At 43.5% G+C, this 15641-nt stretch overlaps 1 protein-coding gene across 1 annotated transcript in view; it reads left to right on the top strand.

Moving 5' to 3' along the window:
* The first annotated feature begins 2195 nt into the window (after positions 1–2195).
* The window catches only part of AMPD3 (adenosine monophosphate deaminase 3), a 73155-nt gene continuing 59709 nt past the window's right edge, over positions 2196–15641 (top strand). The window contains exon 1 of the mRNA XM_043903138.1: positions 2196–2382. Coding sequence (XP_043759073.1) covers positions 2367–2382 — 16 coding nt within the window. The 5' untranslated portion in view covers positions 2196–2366. The remainder of the gene's footprint in view (positions 2383–15641) is intronic.

Below are 15641 nucleotides of genomic sequence, written 5' to 3'. Positions count from 1 at the left end.
GGGAGTTTGTACTAAAAAATATCTATCCAGATTATGCCACTCTCTTGTTTAAGATTCTCCAGTGATTTCTTTTTGCATTTAAAATAAAACCCGAGAGTTTTACCATGGTCTCTGCTCTTCTATAAACTCCTTCTACCACCCTCCCTTGTGTCATAGGCTTCAGCCACATTGGCCTTTCTGTTGTTCTCCCATTTCTGCATCAGACCTTTGCATTGCTCTTCCTTTTGTCCAGAATGCTCCTTGCAGCCCCAACTCCTTCTCATTCATGTGTAAGCTCATATTTACTTCTTCAGAGAGGTTTTCCTAGTCTATTCTATCTAGAGCAGGCAGCTCTTCTCTCAAATGACTCCCTAGAACATCACTTTGTTTTGTTTGCATATGAAAAAATTCATAGCAAGTGTCATTATCTAAAATCATCTTCTTCGTTTGTTTATTTGCATATTATTTAACTCTTCCACCAAAAAATTAGCCCTTGTATGTCTTGTTCATTTTTTTGTATCTCCACTTACCACAGTGCTTGACATACAGGAGGTGCTGGATAAACATCTGTGCAATAGATGAATGAGTGACCACGTAAGTTAAAGGGACTAGAGACAGGGACAGATCCCAGAGAAGGGGATGTAGGTAAAGCAGGCACCTCTAAATGTGTCTCTTGAACGTTTACTTCCTTTCCTCATTCGAGGCCAGAGTATTACATGAAGGCTGGCAATTTTTTAAAGAGTCAGCAAACAGAATTGAAGCGTAAAGGGGAGGACATGACGACTGGGAAGGGGGCTGGCTCAGTAGCACAGCTCTGCAAAGGTTTTTGCTCTGCTCCTCCACCCCAAGCAGTGCAGTTTTCCCTTGTGATGTTCTGTAACTTTCCATGCAGCTTTCTTTCACAGCTCTTTGTGGGTAGTTTTCCACGTGGTCGGTCAGCTCCATCAAGTGTAGGATGTGGAATGGCTGCGATGGTCCTGAGGATATCCGAGGAAAGGTGTGGTGTGTTATTTGTAGCTGGAACCAATTCCCAGCACTTCTTGGTGTAGCAGAGTCCAGGAGTGACACACAGGATGTTCCTCTGTGGCTCTTTTTAAAGGGGATGGTTCAAAGAAACTCATTTTGTCTCCACGTTAAAACTGGAACCTAGGAACTTCCCTGGTGGACCAGTGGTTAAGACTTTGCCTTCCAGTGTAGAGGTACCAGTTTGATCCCTGGCCAGGGAGCTAAGATCGCACATGCCTTGTGGCCGAAAACCCAAAAAACATAAAACAGAAGCAATACTGTAACAAGTTCAATCAAGATTTTTAAAAATGGTCCACATGAAAAGAATCTTAAACAAACTGGAATCTATGGTCTGCAGTTCCAAGGAGACATGGCGACACAGATTCTCCCTAGGAGTTTGGGCTGGAGTCCTGGAAATGATTCTTTAGCAGTTTCCTTTCATTTGTGTTGCTATGTGGTTATTGAAGCTTTTGATCTGGAGGAAGAAAACAAACAAAAATAGTGACACGTATATATAAAAAAAAAACATCAAGAGAGAAAATGTTCACCTTTGAAGAAGGCAAAGTGGGAAGCCGGGTCCCTGAGCACGTTTCCTTTGTGAGCGACTTGAGGCTCTAGGGGGTCACAGCGCTGCTGCAGAATTTTCTCAAAACTGGGGAAGTGGTGGGCCAAGCTTTTGGAAACTCTGCCTCCTGTTCTGCTGCCCACAGCCCAGGGCAGGCTCTACCCTGAGGTGAGCTGGGGAGCAGGAGCTCCTGAGGGGGTTTTGCAGAGTTCTCCCACCCATTCCTCCCCTGCCTGTATTCCTGGGGCTGTGACTGCACTCCTTCAGGCCTCGGGGAAGAAGGATGCTCGGTCAACCTGCAAGACTGGACCTCTCCTAGCAACACATTCCTATTGACCTAATAGCACAGCTGCTGGGAATTTCCTTGGTCATATCTCAGTGATCTGCGTGCTTGTTGTTTCTTGGGCCCCTTTATGTCCGTCTGACCCAGTTTTTAGTCTGGACTTTGCTTCTTAATTAACCCACATGCTTGTGTAACAAGCGGCACACCCACGTGGGGATGAGGCCTCTCACGTTCTGGCTTGTTAGATGAGTTTCTAAGGGTGTGGGAGGGGTAGGTGGGGAGAGCTGTTACTGGATCTGCTTAATCTGGAACCAGGGTCAAAGCAGTGACTGCCTGCCAGAAGCCACCAGGCCAAGGTGTCTTTCTATCATGGCGGGAGTCTTATCACCACACCCAGCGAGGGGCTTCCCTTGGAACTCTAGAAAGACAATGACAGCAAAAAGGTGCGTCTAGAAGGACTGAGCTGACGCTGGGCGATGAGAACTGTACAAGTGGACTGAAGCGAATGTGTGTACACAGGAAACCACACAGAAGATGAAGAGTTGTTCAGGTATTGATGCTAATTCCTCTTCACTAGGGGGCGGTGACAGTGACCGCCCGCCGTGGCTGAGGACTCACCTCTGTCCTGATTCTGTCAGGATCCTCTCCTTTTGTTGTCTTACCCTGGTTTTAGTTCTTAATCCTCTTCTTTGTCTCAAGCTGTCTGCATACCGCATTATCTACTCTGACATGATTTACTTTCTTAAAATGGGGTTCAGTATTAAGAGAGGAGAATTTTGAGTCTCTCCACCAGCAGTTGCTCAAAGTTCACAGTAAAGGAGCAAGTCTTCAGCGACTATACGTTTGAAGAGGTTTAATTTCACCCAGTTCCTCTGGTTCTACATGAACTCCTTAAAATACCAGGAACAGCCTTTGGGCCGGGGAGTCAGTATGACATTAAAACAGGCTCCAATCTATAATCCCCCCAAAATGAAAACACTAATTCGAAAAGATATGGGTACCCCAATGTTCATAGCAGCATTATTTACAGCAGCCAAGGTATGGAAGCAACCTGAGTGTCCATCAACAGATGAATGGATAAAGAAGACATGGCATGTATCTGCAATTGAATATAACAAAGAATGAAATTTTGCCGCTTGCAACAACATGGATAGATTTGGAGAGTATTTGATTAGTGAAATAAGTCAGATAGAGAAAGACAAATACTGTGTGATTTGACATATATTTGGAACCTAAGAAAGAAAAACCAGTGAATAGAACAATAAAGAACTCACAGGTATAGAGGACAAGCAAGTGGTTAGCAGTGGGGAGAGGAAAGAGGAAGAAGCAGTATAGGTGTAGAGGATAGGAGGTACAAACTATTATGTACAAAATAAATAAGCTACAAGGATATACTGTGCACCACAGGAAATATAGCCAATATTTTATGATAACTATAAATGGAATATAGCCTTTAAAAATTTGAATCACTGTGTTGTACATCTGAAACTTACAACATGTTGTGCATCAATTATACTGCAATTAAAAACACACAAGCAAACCTGGCCCCAATGCCGTTCGTTTTACGACTTTGGTTCTGAATCTCTCCTGACCAGGTGGCGCTAGTGGTAAAGAATCTGCCTGCCAGTAGAGGAGATATAAGAGATCTGGGTTTGATCCCTGGGTCAGGAAGATCCCCTGGAGAAGGAAACGGCAACCCACTCCAGTATTCTTGCCTGGGAAATTTCATGGACAGGGAGCCTGGTAGTTTACAGTCAATGGGGTCGAGAAGAGCCAGACACAATTGAGCACGCATGCATACACTCTCCTGACAGCTCTGCATACCGTGTTCTGGCTTGCTCTTGATCCTTCCTGTTCTCAACCTGACACTTTTCATCTTTGACCTCACTTTACTTTTTCCCTTTATTGGAGTGTAATTGCTTTACAGTGTCGAGCTGGTTTCTGCTCTACAACAGAGTGAACCAGCTGTATTCACTTTACCTGTTGTACCTGCACATGTGGCTGGCTCTACTCGCTTCCTGCCACCTGGCTGAAATCTCTCATTCCAGCCTTGCTTCCAAGTGAGTGAAAGTCTCTTAAGTTGTGTCTAAGTCTTTATGATCCCCATGAACTGTAGCCCACAGGTTCCTCTGCCCGTGGAATTCTCCAGGCAAGGATACTGGAGTGGATTGCCATTTCTTTCTCCATGGGATCTTCCCAACCCAGGGATCGAACTCAGATCTCCTGCCTTGAAGGCAGATTCTTTTTTTTTTTTAATTTTTATTTTAATTGGAGGCTAATTACTTTATAATATTGTAGTGGTTTTTGCCATACATTGACATGAATCAGCCATAGGTGTACATGTGTCCCCTATCCTGAACACCCCCTCCCACCTCCCTTCCCATCCCATCCCTCTGGGTCATCCCAGTGCACTGGTCCTGAGCACCTGTCTCATGCATTGAACCGGGACTGGTCATCTATTTCACATATGGTAATATCCATGTTTCAATGCTGTTCTCTCAAATCATCCCACCCTCGCCTTCTCCCACAGAGTCCAAAAGTCTCTTCTTTACATCTGTGTCTCTTTTGCTGTCTCGCATATAGGGTCATTGTTACCATCTTTCTAAATTCCATAAATATGTGTTAATATACTGTATTGGTGTTTTTCTTTCTGACTTACTTCACTCTGTATAATTGGCTCCAGTTTCATCCACCTCATTAGAACTGATTAAAATGCATTCTTTTTAATGGCTGAGTAATATTCTATTGTGTATGTACCACAGCTTTCTTATCCATTCATCTGCCAATGGACATCTAGGTTGCTTCCCGTCTGAACCACCAGGGAAGCCCAGCCTTGCTTCCAAAGTTCCCCAGTTTAGATCCCTCTGGGGAGCTTCTGCCATTCTCTCTAGTCAAAGAGCAGGATCTAGATGCATCTGAGTGTCTCTTCCAGCTTCCATCTGTGCCTCACACTGGGCCAGGCCATGACCACAGACTGTTGATCAGAGTGGATGCTGACTGCCAAAGGCTCCTTACTGCCCAGTCATTGATTTCCCACCCTCTGGATTCCTATCATTAAGCATTTCCAGTTGGGGGGGTGGGGTGGGGGTGGGGGTTTGGTTTTTAAGCATTTCATGACCACATACATGGACTACACATTTACATTACACTTCTGAGGGCACCCTTCTGATAATTAATAATTAATAGTTCTCACATTTGTCCAGTAACATATAATCAAAAGAGAACTTTAGTATATTCACACATATTGTTTCATGTCCATACTTCTATTTTCTTTTGCCAAAACTACATTGATGTATCATAAAGTCCATATGCATTTGTTTCTTCTGTTCTTTTTATGGTTTGACAGTTCATTTCTTTTTAGAACTGAGTAATATTCCATTGTCTGAATGTACCACATTTTATTTGTCTAGTAGCCTTCTGAAGGACATCTTGGTTGCTTCCAGTTTGGGGCAGTTATGAATAAATCTGCTATAAACATCTGTGTGGACATAAGTTTTCAAATCATGTGGGAAAATACCAAGGAGCATAATTACTGAGTGGTGTGGTAAGAGCGTGTTTAATTTTGTAAGAAATTTCAAACTTTGGAATTTTTCAAATTCCAAAGCAACTATGCCATTTTGCATTTTCATCAGCAATGAATTAGAGTTTCTATGGCTCCATAGCCTCATCAGCATTTCGTGTTGTCAATATTCTGCATTTTTAACATGCGTGTAGTGGTATCTCGTTTTAATTTGGATTTCCCTAATGACTTATGATGTTGAACATCTTTTCATATGCTTATTTTCCATCTGTATATCTTCTTTGATGAGGTGTCTGTTAAGGTCTTTTGCTCATTTCTTAATTGGTTCATTTTCTTATTGTTGAGTTTTAAGTTTAATTGTTGATATTTTGGATAACAATCCTTCATCAGATGTTCTTTTTCAAATATTTTCTCCTAATCTGTGCCTTATTTACTCATTCTCATATTAACTTCACTTTTGTAGATAATAAATGGTATAAATTGTTGAGAGCTTACCATACACAAGCACTGTGCTAAACTTCCTACATAAATTATCTCATAAAAGTCCTATGAGGTGCTGTGTTTATTGAGGTTCTGTCTTCCCCAGTGGCTCAGCAGGTGAACAATCTGCCTGCCATGCAGGAGACAGAGGAGATGCTGGTTCGACCCCTAGGTCAGGAAGACCCCCTGGACGAGGAAATGGCAACCCACCCCAGTATTCTTGCCTGAAAAGTTCCATCGACAGAGGAGCCTGGTGGGCTTGCAGAGGGTTGCAGAGAGTTGGACAAGACTGGGTGGCTAAGCACACAGCACAGCCCAGACTGTGAGCGGCAGAAACTAATTCTGGCTAGCTAAGTAAAGAGGAAATGTATTGAAAGGATAATAGGGTATCACATGGGATAGGAGGCAGAATTGAACAATCAAAATTTAAAAGAGTAGAAACCCACTCTTGCCTACTTTTGTAGGCTCCTTAGAAGGTGGATTTGGAGATAAATCTGGGCAATCCTGTTGGCTCCTAGTTCCTGCTATCTCTTATTCCAAATACCACTTTTCTTTGATGGATAATTTGATTGGGCCAGATATGTATCCTTGGGCCAATCAGGTTGAAGGGACGTACATTACAGGCACAGCCACTGGGGCCCCTGGCCTTTGTATAAGGGGTGTTCTCAGAGAAAAGGAATCAATGTGAACCAGTTAGTCACTCAAAGGGTGTCTGCTGCAAGCACATAGCTCTATCAGTCAAAAGGTCCTGGCACTCACAAGTGGGTCATTGAAGCACATTATTAAGGGGATTACGAGGCAAGAGCTTAGGGAAAGCAGCCAGATATATCAGAGTATCTTGGGGCTGTGATAGCAGGGAGCTGTTCTGTGCCAGGCTTGAAGAGGAAGGAGGAAGTAGTGGTTTTTGAAACCTGTGGAGAAAGCTATAAAGGAGAAAGCTGGCTCAAAAGTAGCTGTGGTTTGGGGGAGAGGGTCACAACAAACTTTCAGAAACCTAGCAGTGTGGGATCTAGGGAAATAAATACCAAGATTCCACTCTCCCCTCACCTGCCCATTTCTTGGACACAATCAGAAGCCAGAGAGCAATGGAGTCCCTTGACATGATTCTCACAGGCCAGCCTCGCGGGACTCCGGCCTGCTTGCACTCCTCTGCTCTTCAGTGGAGAGTGGATATGGAGAGGCAAATCGATGGCAGCCAACACAATAATACAAATTTCAGCTCATCGACAATGACTCTCAGGTTTGGAGGAGGTAGTGACTGGTTTAGATTCACACAGTTAATTGAGACTCAGAGTTAGGGTTTGAACTCAGGCTGATTGCAGAACTTATGCTTTTAACCACTGTTCTCTCAGGTGAAAATGCTGAATTCAAACACTGGACAGACCATACATGGCTTAGGTGAGGACTTTTTCTCTATAGACTCCTTGCAACGTAACCTCTTAGCTGTAGCAGCAGGAAGAGCCCATAGTCCCTCACTGGTGCTGGTTTCCCTCAGTCTTTCCTCCTGGGCTCTGTGGGGCCATGTGGCTTGGAATATCAGAGGCAGTCAAGGTAGAGTCCAGGCTTCCTGACACCATACAGGCAGCTCCACTCTCCTGGGGGTAGGCGTGTGATCAAGATTTAAATTGCACTCCAATTAGGTCTCTCCTCTGGGGACCATTCTCACACTTGGACCTTGCACTTGTGAGAGCTAATGCCCATTCCTCTCACATAAATAGGCCCATTAGTGGCTTATCTGTCTGGCTTTACACTTTCTTGCTGCTACATGGGATGCCCCAGACAAACACATTTCCAATCAGGCATGCAGAAGAAAATATCATTAATGTCAATAATATTCATTCTATGGTTTTATTTCCTTTCCCATTATTTTCTACCTCTTTAACCTATTTAATAAGAGCTAATACCTATGATATAGATGTTATCATATCATATCATATCACCAGGGATTCCCTGGTGGCTCAGATGGTGAAAAGAGTCTGTGTGCAATGCAGGATACCTGGGTTCGATCCCTAGGTTGAGAGGATCCCCTGGAGAAGGAAATGGCAACCCACTCCAGTATTCTAGCCTGGAAAAACCCATGGATGGAGGAGCCTGGTGACCCATGGGGTCGCAAAGAGTAGGACATGACTGAGTGACTTCACTTTCACTTTCATGATATACTTGCATGTGCTAGACACTGCCCTGTTTTTAAATACATGGATTGTCTCATTTCATCTTGACAATAAGCATGGGAGCTAGCTAGATACTACTTAAACCCCACTTTAAGCTGAGCAACTGAAACTTATAGGAGTGAAGTATGGAGCCATAGGCAATAGAATTATTATTAAGTAGTAGATCCAAGATTTGAACCCAGACAGCCTGGCTCCAGAGCCCACAGCCCTTAGCCTTGATGATGCCTCCTCCTGTTCTGGATGGCCTGTATTCTTAACATAGTGAATTCTAACTACCCTTGTGCCACTTTAGAGGTGAAACTTTATTTAGAGAATAGGGGTAGGTAGGCTGCAGACTGCTAGGGATCATCGACTATCAATGTGCTCCTGGAAGGTTCCCATCTGTATTGCCGTAGAGGTGGAGACATGTAACTAAGTCTGGCCCATCCGATATGTGGAGGAGTGATATATACCATTTTCAATCCAGGCCATAACCTCCCTGCACTCTGGGTCACTCTCCTGTCTGTGGTTCTAGAATTGAAGAACTCTGAGATGGCTAAATTGCCATTTGTAAGAAACTTGTTACTGCTTGGGGAGGGCAATGTAGAAGAGTTGCCTGACCTGCATTGGACAGTGACATAGGTGAGAAATAAACCTTTGTTGGATTAGACCGTTTAGAGTTTTGGGCTTATTTATTATTGCAGTATAGCTTATTGCACTCTAATATAAATTTCATACTTATACAGATATTGGTACCTCTAAATAGGGCACGGCTCTAACAGCTTAACAGTCTAGTGGTATACTGAGCAGACTAGAAGTATCTTAGCACTGTAGTGCTGAAACATTATTAATTGATGTAACTTGGGGGGCATAACCCATGTTTATTAATAGGACATTTCTAGGAGAAGAGATTGAAAAACGGAACATTAGTAGTGTATGATGGCTATTGCTGGCTGCAGTTGTCAAGGTACTACAAGAAAAAGATGAACTCAGAGTAGAGTTGGCCAGGCTGGCGGAATAAATAAAAATCAAACAGACAGACAGACAAACACCTATGACCCAAATATATGCTGTCTACAAGAGACATGTGTTAGCTTCAAAGATAGAAATAGGTTGAAAGTAAAAGATATACCCCCCCTAGATAGCTATCAGAGAGAAATGAAAACATACACCCACACAAAAACTTGTACACAAATATTCATGGCAGCATTATTCATAATAGCCCCAAAGTGGAAATGTCAGGTGAGTGTACGCTCCTCGGTTCTTTGTCTCGTCACAACAAAGATTTGGAGTGATGGACATTAAAGCCCCCTTGGCAGGTCACAGCTCTCGGGTCTTGGACAGACCATGTTATAGCTCTTAAATAAATCAATATTACAGCTCAGTGTTACAGCTCTATTTATTTAGATAATAGCAGGAAAATCCATCTTCGAGGCGTGAGGGCACGTGGATCCAAAGACTCCAAGAGAAGAGTGCCTCATCTCGCATGAGGGGCGGGGGGAGAGCTTTGGCTCTTCTTTTTATATGTTTTTTTCTCCCCCCTGGGCCTGTCCTATGCAAATTGGGCTTAGGCAGGAGCGCAGTTCTACCTGAAGTCCTCACTCCGGTCCTAGGACCTTCCTTTGACCTTCCTCTGACCTTCCTCTGTTCTATTTTCACGGGCGTTTCCCTTCCTTGTCTTTTAGCCACCGCCATTTTGGACTCCTTTTCCCTATTCTAACTACCTAACAGAAACAATCCACATGTTCATAAACAAATGAATAAACAAAATATAGTATATCTTCGCAATAGAATATTATTCAGCCATAAAAAAATGAAATACTGATTCATATTACAAAGTAAATGAACCTTGAAAAATTATGCTAAGTGGAAAAAACCTGACCCAAAAGATCACATATTTCATTTCCATGAAATATCTAGAGTAAGAAAATATACAGTCAGAAAACAGATAAATCTAGGGCATAGAGGTATGGGAAATGGGGAGTGACTGCTAATGATTACAAGGTTTTTTTGGGGGGTGATGAAAGTATTCTGAAATGAGACAGGGGTGACGGCTGCACGGCTTTGTGGGTACACCAGAAAAACACTGAATTGTACTTCTTAAAAGGGTGAATATTGTGGTATAAAAATTTACATCTCAATTTAAATTTAAAAGCACAAGATTGGTGGCTTTGTTAATTAAATTAAATGCAATAGACAAAGTTCAGGATACTGAGGCCTGAAGAGTTAGAAAAGCTGACTGCTTTTGATTCCCAAATAGTAAGAGATGGGAATTTAAAAGTTTTTGCATGACAAAGGCCCAAGAGAATATCTCAGTTGAAAGTGAATCATGGAAAATATCTGATGAAATGTGGGTTCGCTTGTTCCAGCTAGCTTCACCAGCTAGCTTTAAGGAAATCACTCTCACGTTGAGAGTATGTGGGGGCAAGAAGGCAAAAGAATAAAGCAAACATGAAAACTATGTCTTACAAATGGAACACTGAGGGTGAATATTGGCAAATAGAATGGGCTGGTGCAAATAGGTCAGAAACTAAGCAAATTTTTGAGGAAGCTCTATTGTCAAAGAAACCACAGGTCTGTGTAAAAAGTTTGAGTTCTTTAGTTAAGCCATAAACAACCGCTGGAAGGAAGTTGCACAACTCCTAAGAGAGCATTCTCCCCAGTTCTCTCTTTAGATGTGGACAAAGAGAATAAGGGTCCAAGAGGAAGCCCCTCCCAGGGTAGTGCCAAGGATCATAAAGAACAGTAAAGAAGAGATCTTGCCTCAGGCTAGGCAGTAATTCTAAAGGCTGCCCGTTGGTACTTCAGCAATGTAATACCAATGTATTCAGCAGAGTCACACTGTTGCAGGAAGGGGGACCCCTTCCAGGGCCCAAAGCTGGGCTCTTGTCTAACACTCAGGAATGAACTGTCCGAGGAGACACATGTGCTGACAAAGCAAGAGATTTTATTGGAAAGGGCACCGGGTGGAGAGCAGTAGGGTCAGGAGACCCAGGAGAACTGTTCTGCCACGTGGCTCACAGTCTCGGGTTTTATGGTGATGGGATTAGTTTCCGGGTTGTCTTTAGCCAATCATTCTGACTCAGAGTCCTTCCTGGTGGTGCACTCTTTGTTCAGCCAAGATGGATGCTAGAGAGAAGGATTTTGGAAGGTGGTTGGACCTGTGGTGTCTCCTTTTGACCTTTCCCGAACTCTTCTGGTTGGTGGAGGCTTATTAGTTCCCTGTTCCTTACCAGGACCTCCTGTTGTAAAACAACTTATGCGAATAGTTACTATGGTGCCTGGCCAGGGTGGAAGGTTTCAATCAGTGTGCTTCCCCTAACAACACCAGTGTAGCTGTGGGACCGGAGAAGGCAATGGCACCGCACTCCAGTACTCTTGCCTGGAAAATCCCATGGATGGAGGAGCCTGATGGGCTGCAGTCCATGGGGTCGCTAAGAGTTGGACACTGAGTGATTTCACTTTCACTTTTCACTTTCATGCATTGGAGAAAGAAATGACAACCTACTCCAGTGTTCTTGCCTGGAGAATCCCAGGGGCGGGGGAGCCTGGTGGGCTGCCGTCTATGGGGTCTCACGGAGTCGGACACAACTGAAGCGACTTAGCAGCAGCAGCAGCAGCAGCTGTGGGACAGTGACCACTGTGGGTCTCTTATTCTCCCCTTTCTGAAGGGGAATGTTACTTGAAGTTATCCTATTCCTGTTCCATCACTGCATATTTGTATGTTGGCATGGGTATGGGTCAACTAACCCAGGTGGTTCAGTGTTAAAGAATCCACCTGCCAAAGCAGGAGATGCAAGATACCTGGAAGATCCCCTGGAGTAGGAAATGGCAACCCTCTCAAAAGTATTCTTGCCTGGGAAATTCCAACACAGGAGCCTAGTGGGCTGCAGTCCATGGGGTTGCAAAGAGTCAAATACAACTGACCGACAGAGCACCACATACATGGGTATGGGACGGACAACTTGCCCTTTTCGTTCACAGTCTAAAAGAGTCACATGTGTTCCCAACAGAAAGGACTATGAAACACAATGACAGATTGGATTTTGGGTTGTTTTCCATGAAGAGCAATTGAAGGTATTGTATTTGTGAAAGAAGGAAACAATGTGAAAGAAGGAAAGGGATATTCAATGACCAGAAGAGTACACTGTGGTGGAGACTATTGTTTACCACATAGGCTTGCTGTTGCTCCTTTAAATTTTTCAGCTTATGATGTTGGCTAATAATTTTTCTTTCTTGTAATGTCTTTCTGATATCAAAGTATCGAATTTTTGCAAGCCTTACTAAATGAGTTTGGATGTTTCTCCTCTATTCTCTGGGTTCATCTGTTTAGATTGGTATTATTTATACCTTAAATTTTTGAGATTCCATTTGGGCTTGCAGTTTCCTGCAAGAGTTTTAACATCAGATTCAGTTTCTTTGATAGATATACAACTAGTGGTATTTTCTATTTCTTCTTGTGGCAATGTTGGTAAATTGTATTTCAACAAAATTGAATATTTCACCTAAAATTTTCCATTTATTGACATAAATATGTGCATATAGAATGCCAATTTAGTGGCATTGAATTGTTTATGATACTCTCTCATTATCCTTTTAAAATATGTAAGGTCTGTTGTGATGTTCCATCATTTTTATACCTGATTTTGGTATTTGTATACTTTCTCTCTCTCATTTTTTTCCCTTCTCTATATCTGCCTTGCCAGGCATTTATTAATTGTATTAACCTAGTCAAAGAAAACACTTCTGACTGTTGATTTTTCTCTATTGCATGTCTTTTTTCTATTTCATTGATTTCTGCTCTTTATTCTTCCCTTCTATTTGTTGAGAGGGGGTAGTTAATTTGCTGTTCTTTTTCTGAAAGTTTTTGAGTTGGACACTTACATCACTGGTGTTCAACCTTCTTTATTTTTTAATATATAGATTTAGTAGCTTCCCCGATTGCTCAGTGGGTAAAGAATCTACCTGCAATTCAGGAGACATAGGATCCCTGGGTGGGGAAGATGTCCTGGAGAAGGGAATGGCAACCCACTCCAGTATTCCTGCCTGGAGAATCCCATGGTCAGAGGATCCTGGTGGGCTACAGTCCAAAGGGTTGCAAAGAGTTGGAAACCACTGAGCGACTAAGCATGCACACAATATACAGATTTAACGGAACAGGGTTTCTTCTAGGCACAGCTTCAGTCGTGCTGTTGGCCACACTACCTCCCTTCTCCCAAACATCAAGTAGTGAAAGGCTCCTAGCTGGTGAAAGTGCAGGATGGAACCTGCGTGGAGCTCTGAGTCACTGTTTGGAGGAAAGCCATACAGGAGATTTGCTTGACCTGCACCAGCTTGTGATATAAGCAAGAAATATAACTTTGATGTGTTGAACTAAGTTTTGTTTTTTTGTTTTGAATAGGTTTGCCATAGTCTGACTTATCTTGGCTAATGCAAGAGGGCTGCATTGGTCTATATTGAAGAAGACTTCTCCTTGATTTTTCCAAATATACATACTATGAGAGGGCTTCTTTTGTGGCTCAGCTGGTAAAGAGTCTGCCTGCAATGCAGGAGACCTGGGTTCGATCCCTGGGTTGGGAAGATCACCTGGAGAAGGGAAAGGCTACCCACTCCAGTATTCTGGCCTGGAGAATTCCATGGCAAAAAGTGGGATACAACTGAGCGACTTTCACTGTCACATACTATGAGATTGTTGTTATAGGAGGTTTTAAGTGAATTTGTAGGGGATACTGGTGGGGTATTACAGCACAGCACACAATAGGAAACAACTTTTCACTGTTTCTCTCTTTGGCTTGGTCCTGCCCCATAGCCAGGTTTTGGGTTCTCTTCTCTATTTAAGCTCTTTCTTCACAGTTCATATTCTTTCTTCTTCCCATCCTTCCTATTCCAAAGTACCTCAAAACTCTCCAGTTTTTACATATAGCTTTTCCTTACCTTGGATAAAATAAAATTCCTAGTGTTCTCTCTACTGACCAAAGCACACCCAGAGGTCTGGGATGGAAATGGGGCTGTGAGTAGCCTGTTGGAGAATCGGGGGTGGGAGGGGGGCTTCCAAGCCAAGAGGTTTTTTTCCGCAGAACCCAGAGTTGTGTTAAAAAATTTTTCCTGCTACTTTTCCCCTATTCTTTGGGTTTTTATTTATTTCACTTCTTTTATTTTTTACATAGTTGGAATCGTGCTCTGCGTTGTACTTTTATAACAACGTTCTGTCATAAGCATTTACTTTATTGCTATATGATCTTGGTAAGCATCTTTTTTATATTCACACTTCTTCCTATTTAAAATCACAGTTATCAATGCCAAGGTGTATAAAAAGGACAAAGCAGCGCCCTGAAATCACACCCGCTGGACGGAGAGCATTTTACACACTGGGCTACACGACTTTGGCTTCCGACAGTTGGACTGAAGGAAGAATACTCAGAAAGTCTGTGGAGTGACTGATTGGACAGAGCTGTCCCTTATCATACTGGAACTGAGCCGTGGTTCTGGCTGGATAGCCTGGGGTCCTGGGACTCCGGACGGCCAGGCTCAGATGCGTCTGAATGTGTCTGGAGCAGTTGCGGGGAGGGGTCAGGAGCAGTCTGCTCTCAGAAGGATCTAGGAATCACTTGGAAAGGGTTCACCCTGTCTGTGCACATTGTTCCTCTTGCCCTGACTAGTCTCCGAGGGAGGGGTTATAATGGAAAGTGAATAAAATCAGGGCTGCTTTGCTGATTTCTGTGGGAATATTGGGCCACCTTGCTTTGTGTTCTCTGTAATGGTGACCCATGGAGGACAGGGAGGGGATGGTGGGAGGTATTCTTCCTTCTCATGGTAGATAACCCTGGGGACAGATTGCATACAGCTGCCTGAGCCATGAGTAGACCAAACTATGTTGGTCTGGAAAAGGAGGGTCAGAAGCCCTTCATAGCCTGAGCCTCCTTCAGGCTGCCACAAAAATGGGCCATGATTTCCGTATTTAGCCTGATTGGGTACCAGTCACCAGTTAACGCAAAGGCTAGAAGTCAAAAAGAGGTCAGAGGGCCAAGGCGGTAACTCTTACCACTGTTCTCAGATCCTCAACTGAGGAAGACAGAGAAGCTAGAGGGACAGGAGGGCTCAGCCAGGTGCCTTGGGTTCATAGAGTTCATAGGAAGCCCTGCCGGCCAGGATAGAGAGAGGAAAACTCTATGCTAAGAGTAACACCTGCCTATGGGCTTCAGAGGCATCTGAAGATGTAGGCTAGAACTGTGAGGAAAAGGGCCTGCAGGACCAAAGGAGCTGGTCAGGTAATATGAGACGAGTAAGACGACCTGGAATCTGCCTTTTTTGGAGGCCTTCCATGTGATTGGTGCAAATGCTTTTTTACCTTCCCTGTTCAGGCCCAGGGAGGTGACACCCTGATGGTACCAGCCCTTCTTTATCATACAGATCCCCATGGTTCCCTGCACCCTGTTTACATCTTGATAAATAGTCCCTCTATTAAATTATCTATTGACTCAATTCTCCTAATGTGAATGTAGTATCTGTTTGCTTCTGGGACCCTACTGATATGGAAACAATTCTGTTGATGGCTCTGGAGAGGCCCCCTGGAACTCTAGTTCTCAGCAGCCAACTCTGGTGATAGAGGATGGGATTTAAATGGTGGACACCTAAAAGGGGAGAAAGCACAAAAGGTAA

The sequence above is a fragment of the Cervus elaphus genome, chromosome 1, assembly GCF_910594005.1.
Source record: "Cervus elaphus chromosome 1, mCerEla1.1, whole genome shotgun sequence".
Lineage (NCBI taxonomy): Eukaryota > Metazoa > Chordata > Mammalia > Artiodactyla > Cervidae > Cervus > Cervus elaphus.
The sequence above is the reverse complement of the archived record's forward strand: the minus strand, read 5'-3'. Positions and strand labels throughout refer to the sequence as shown.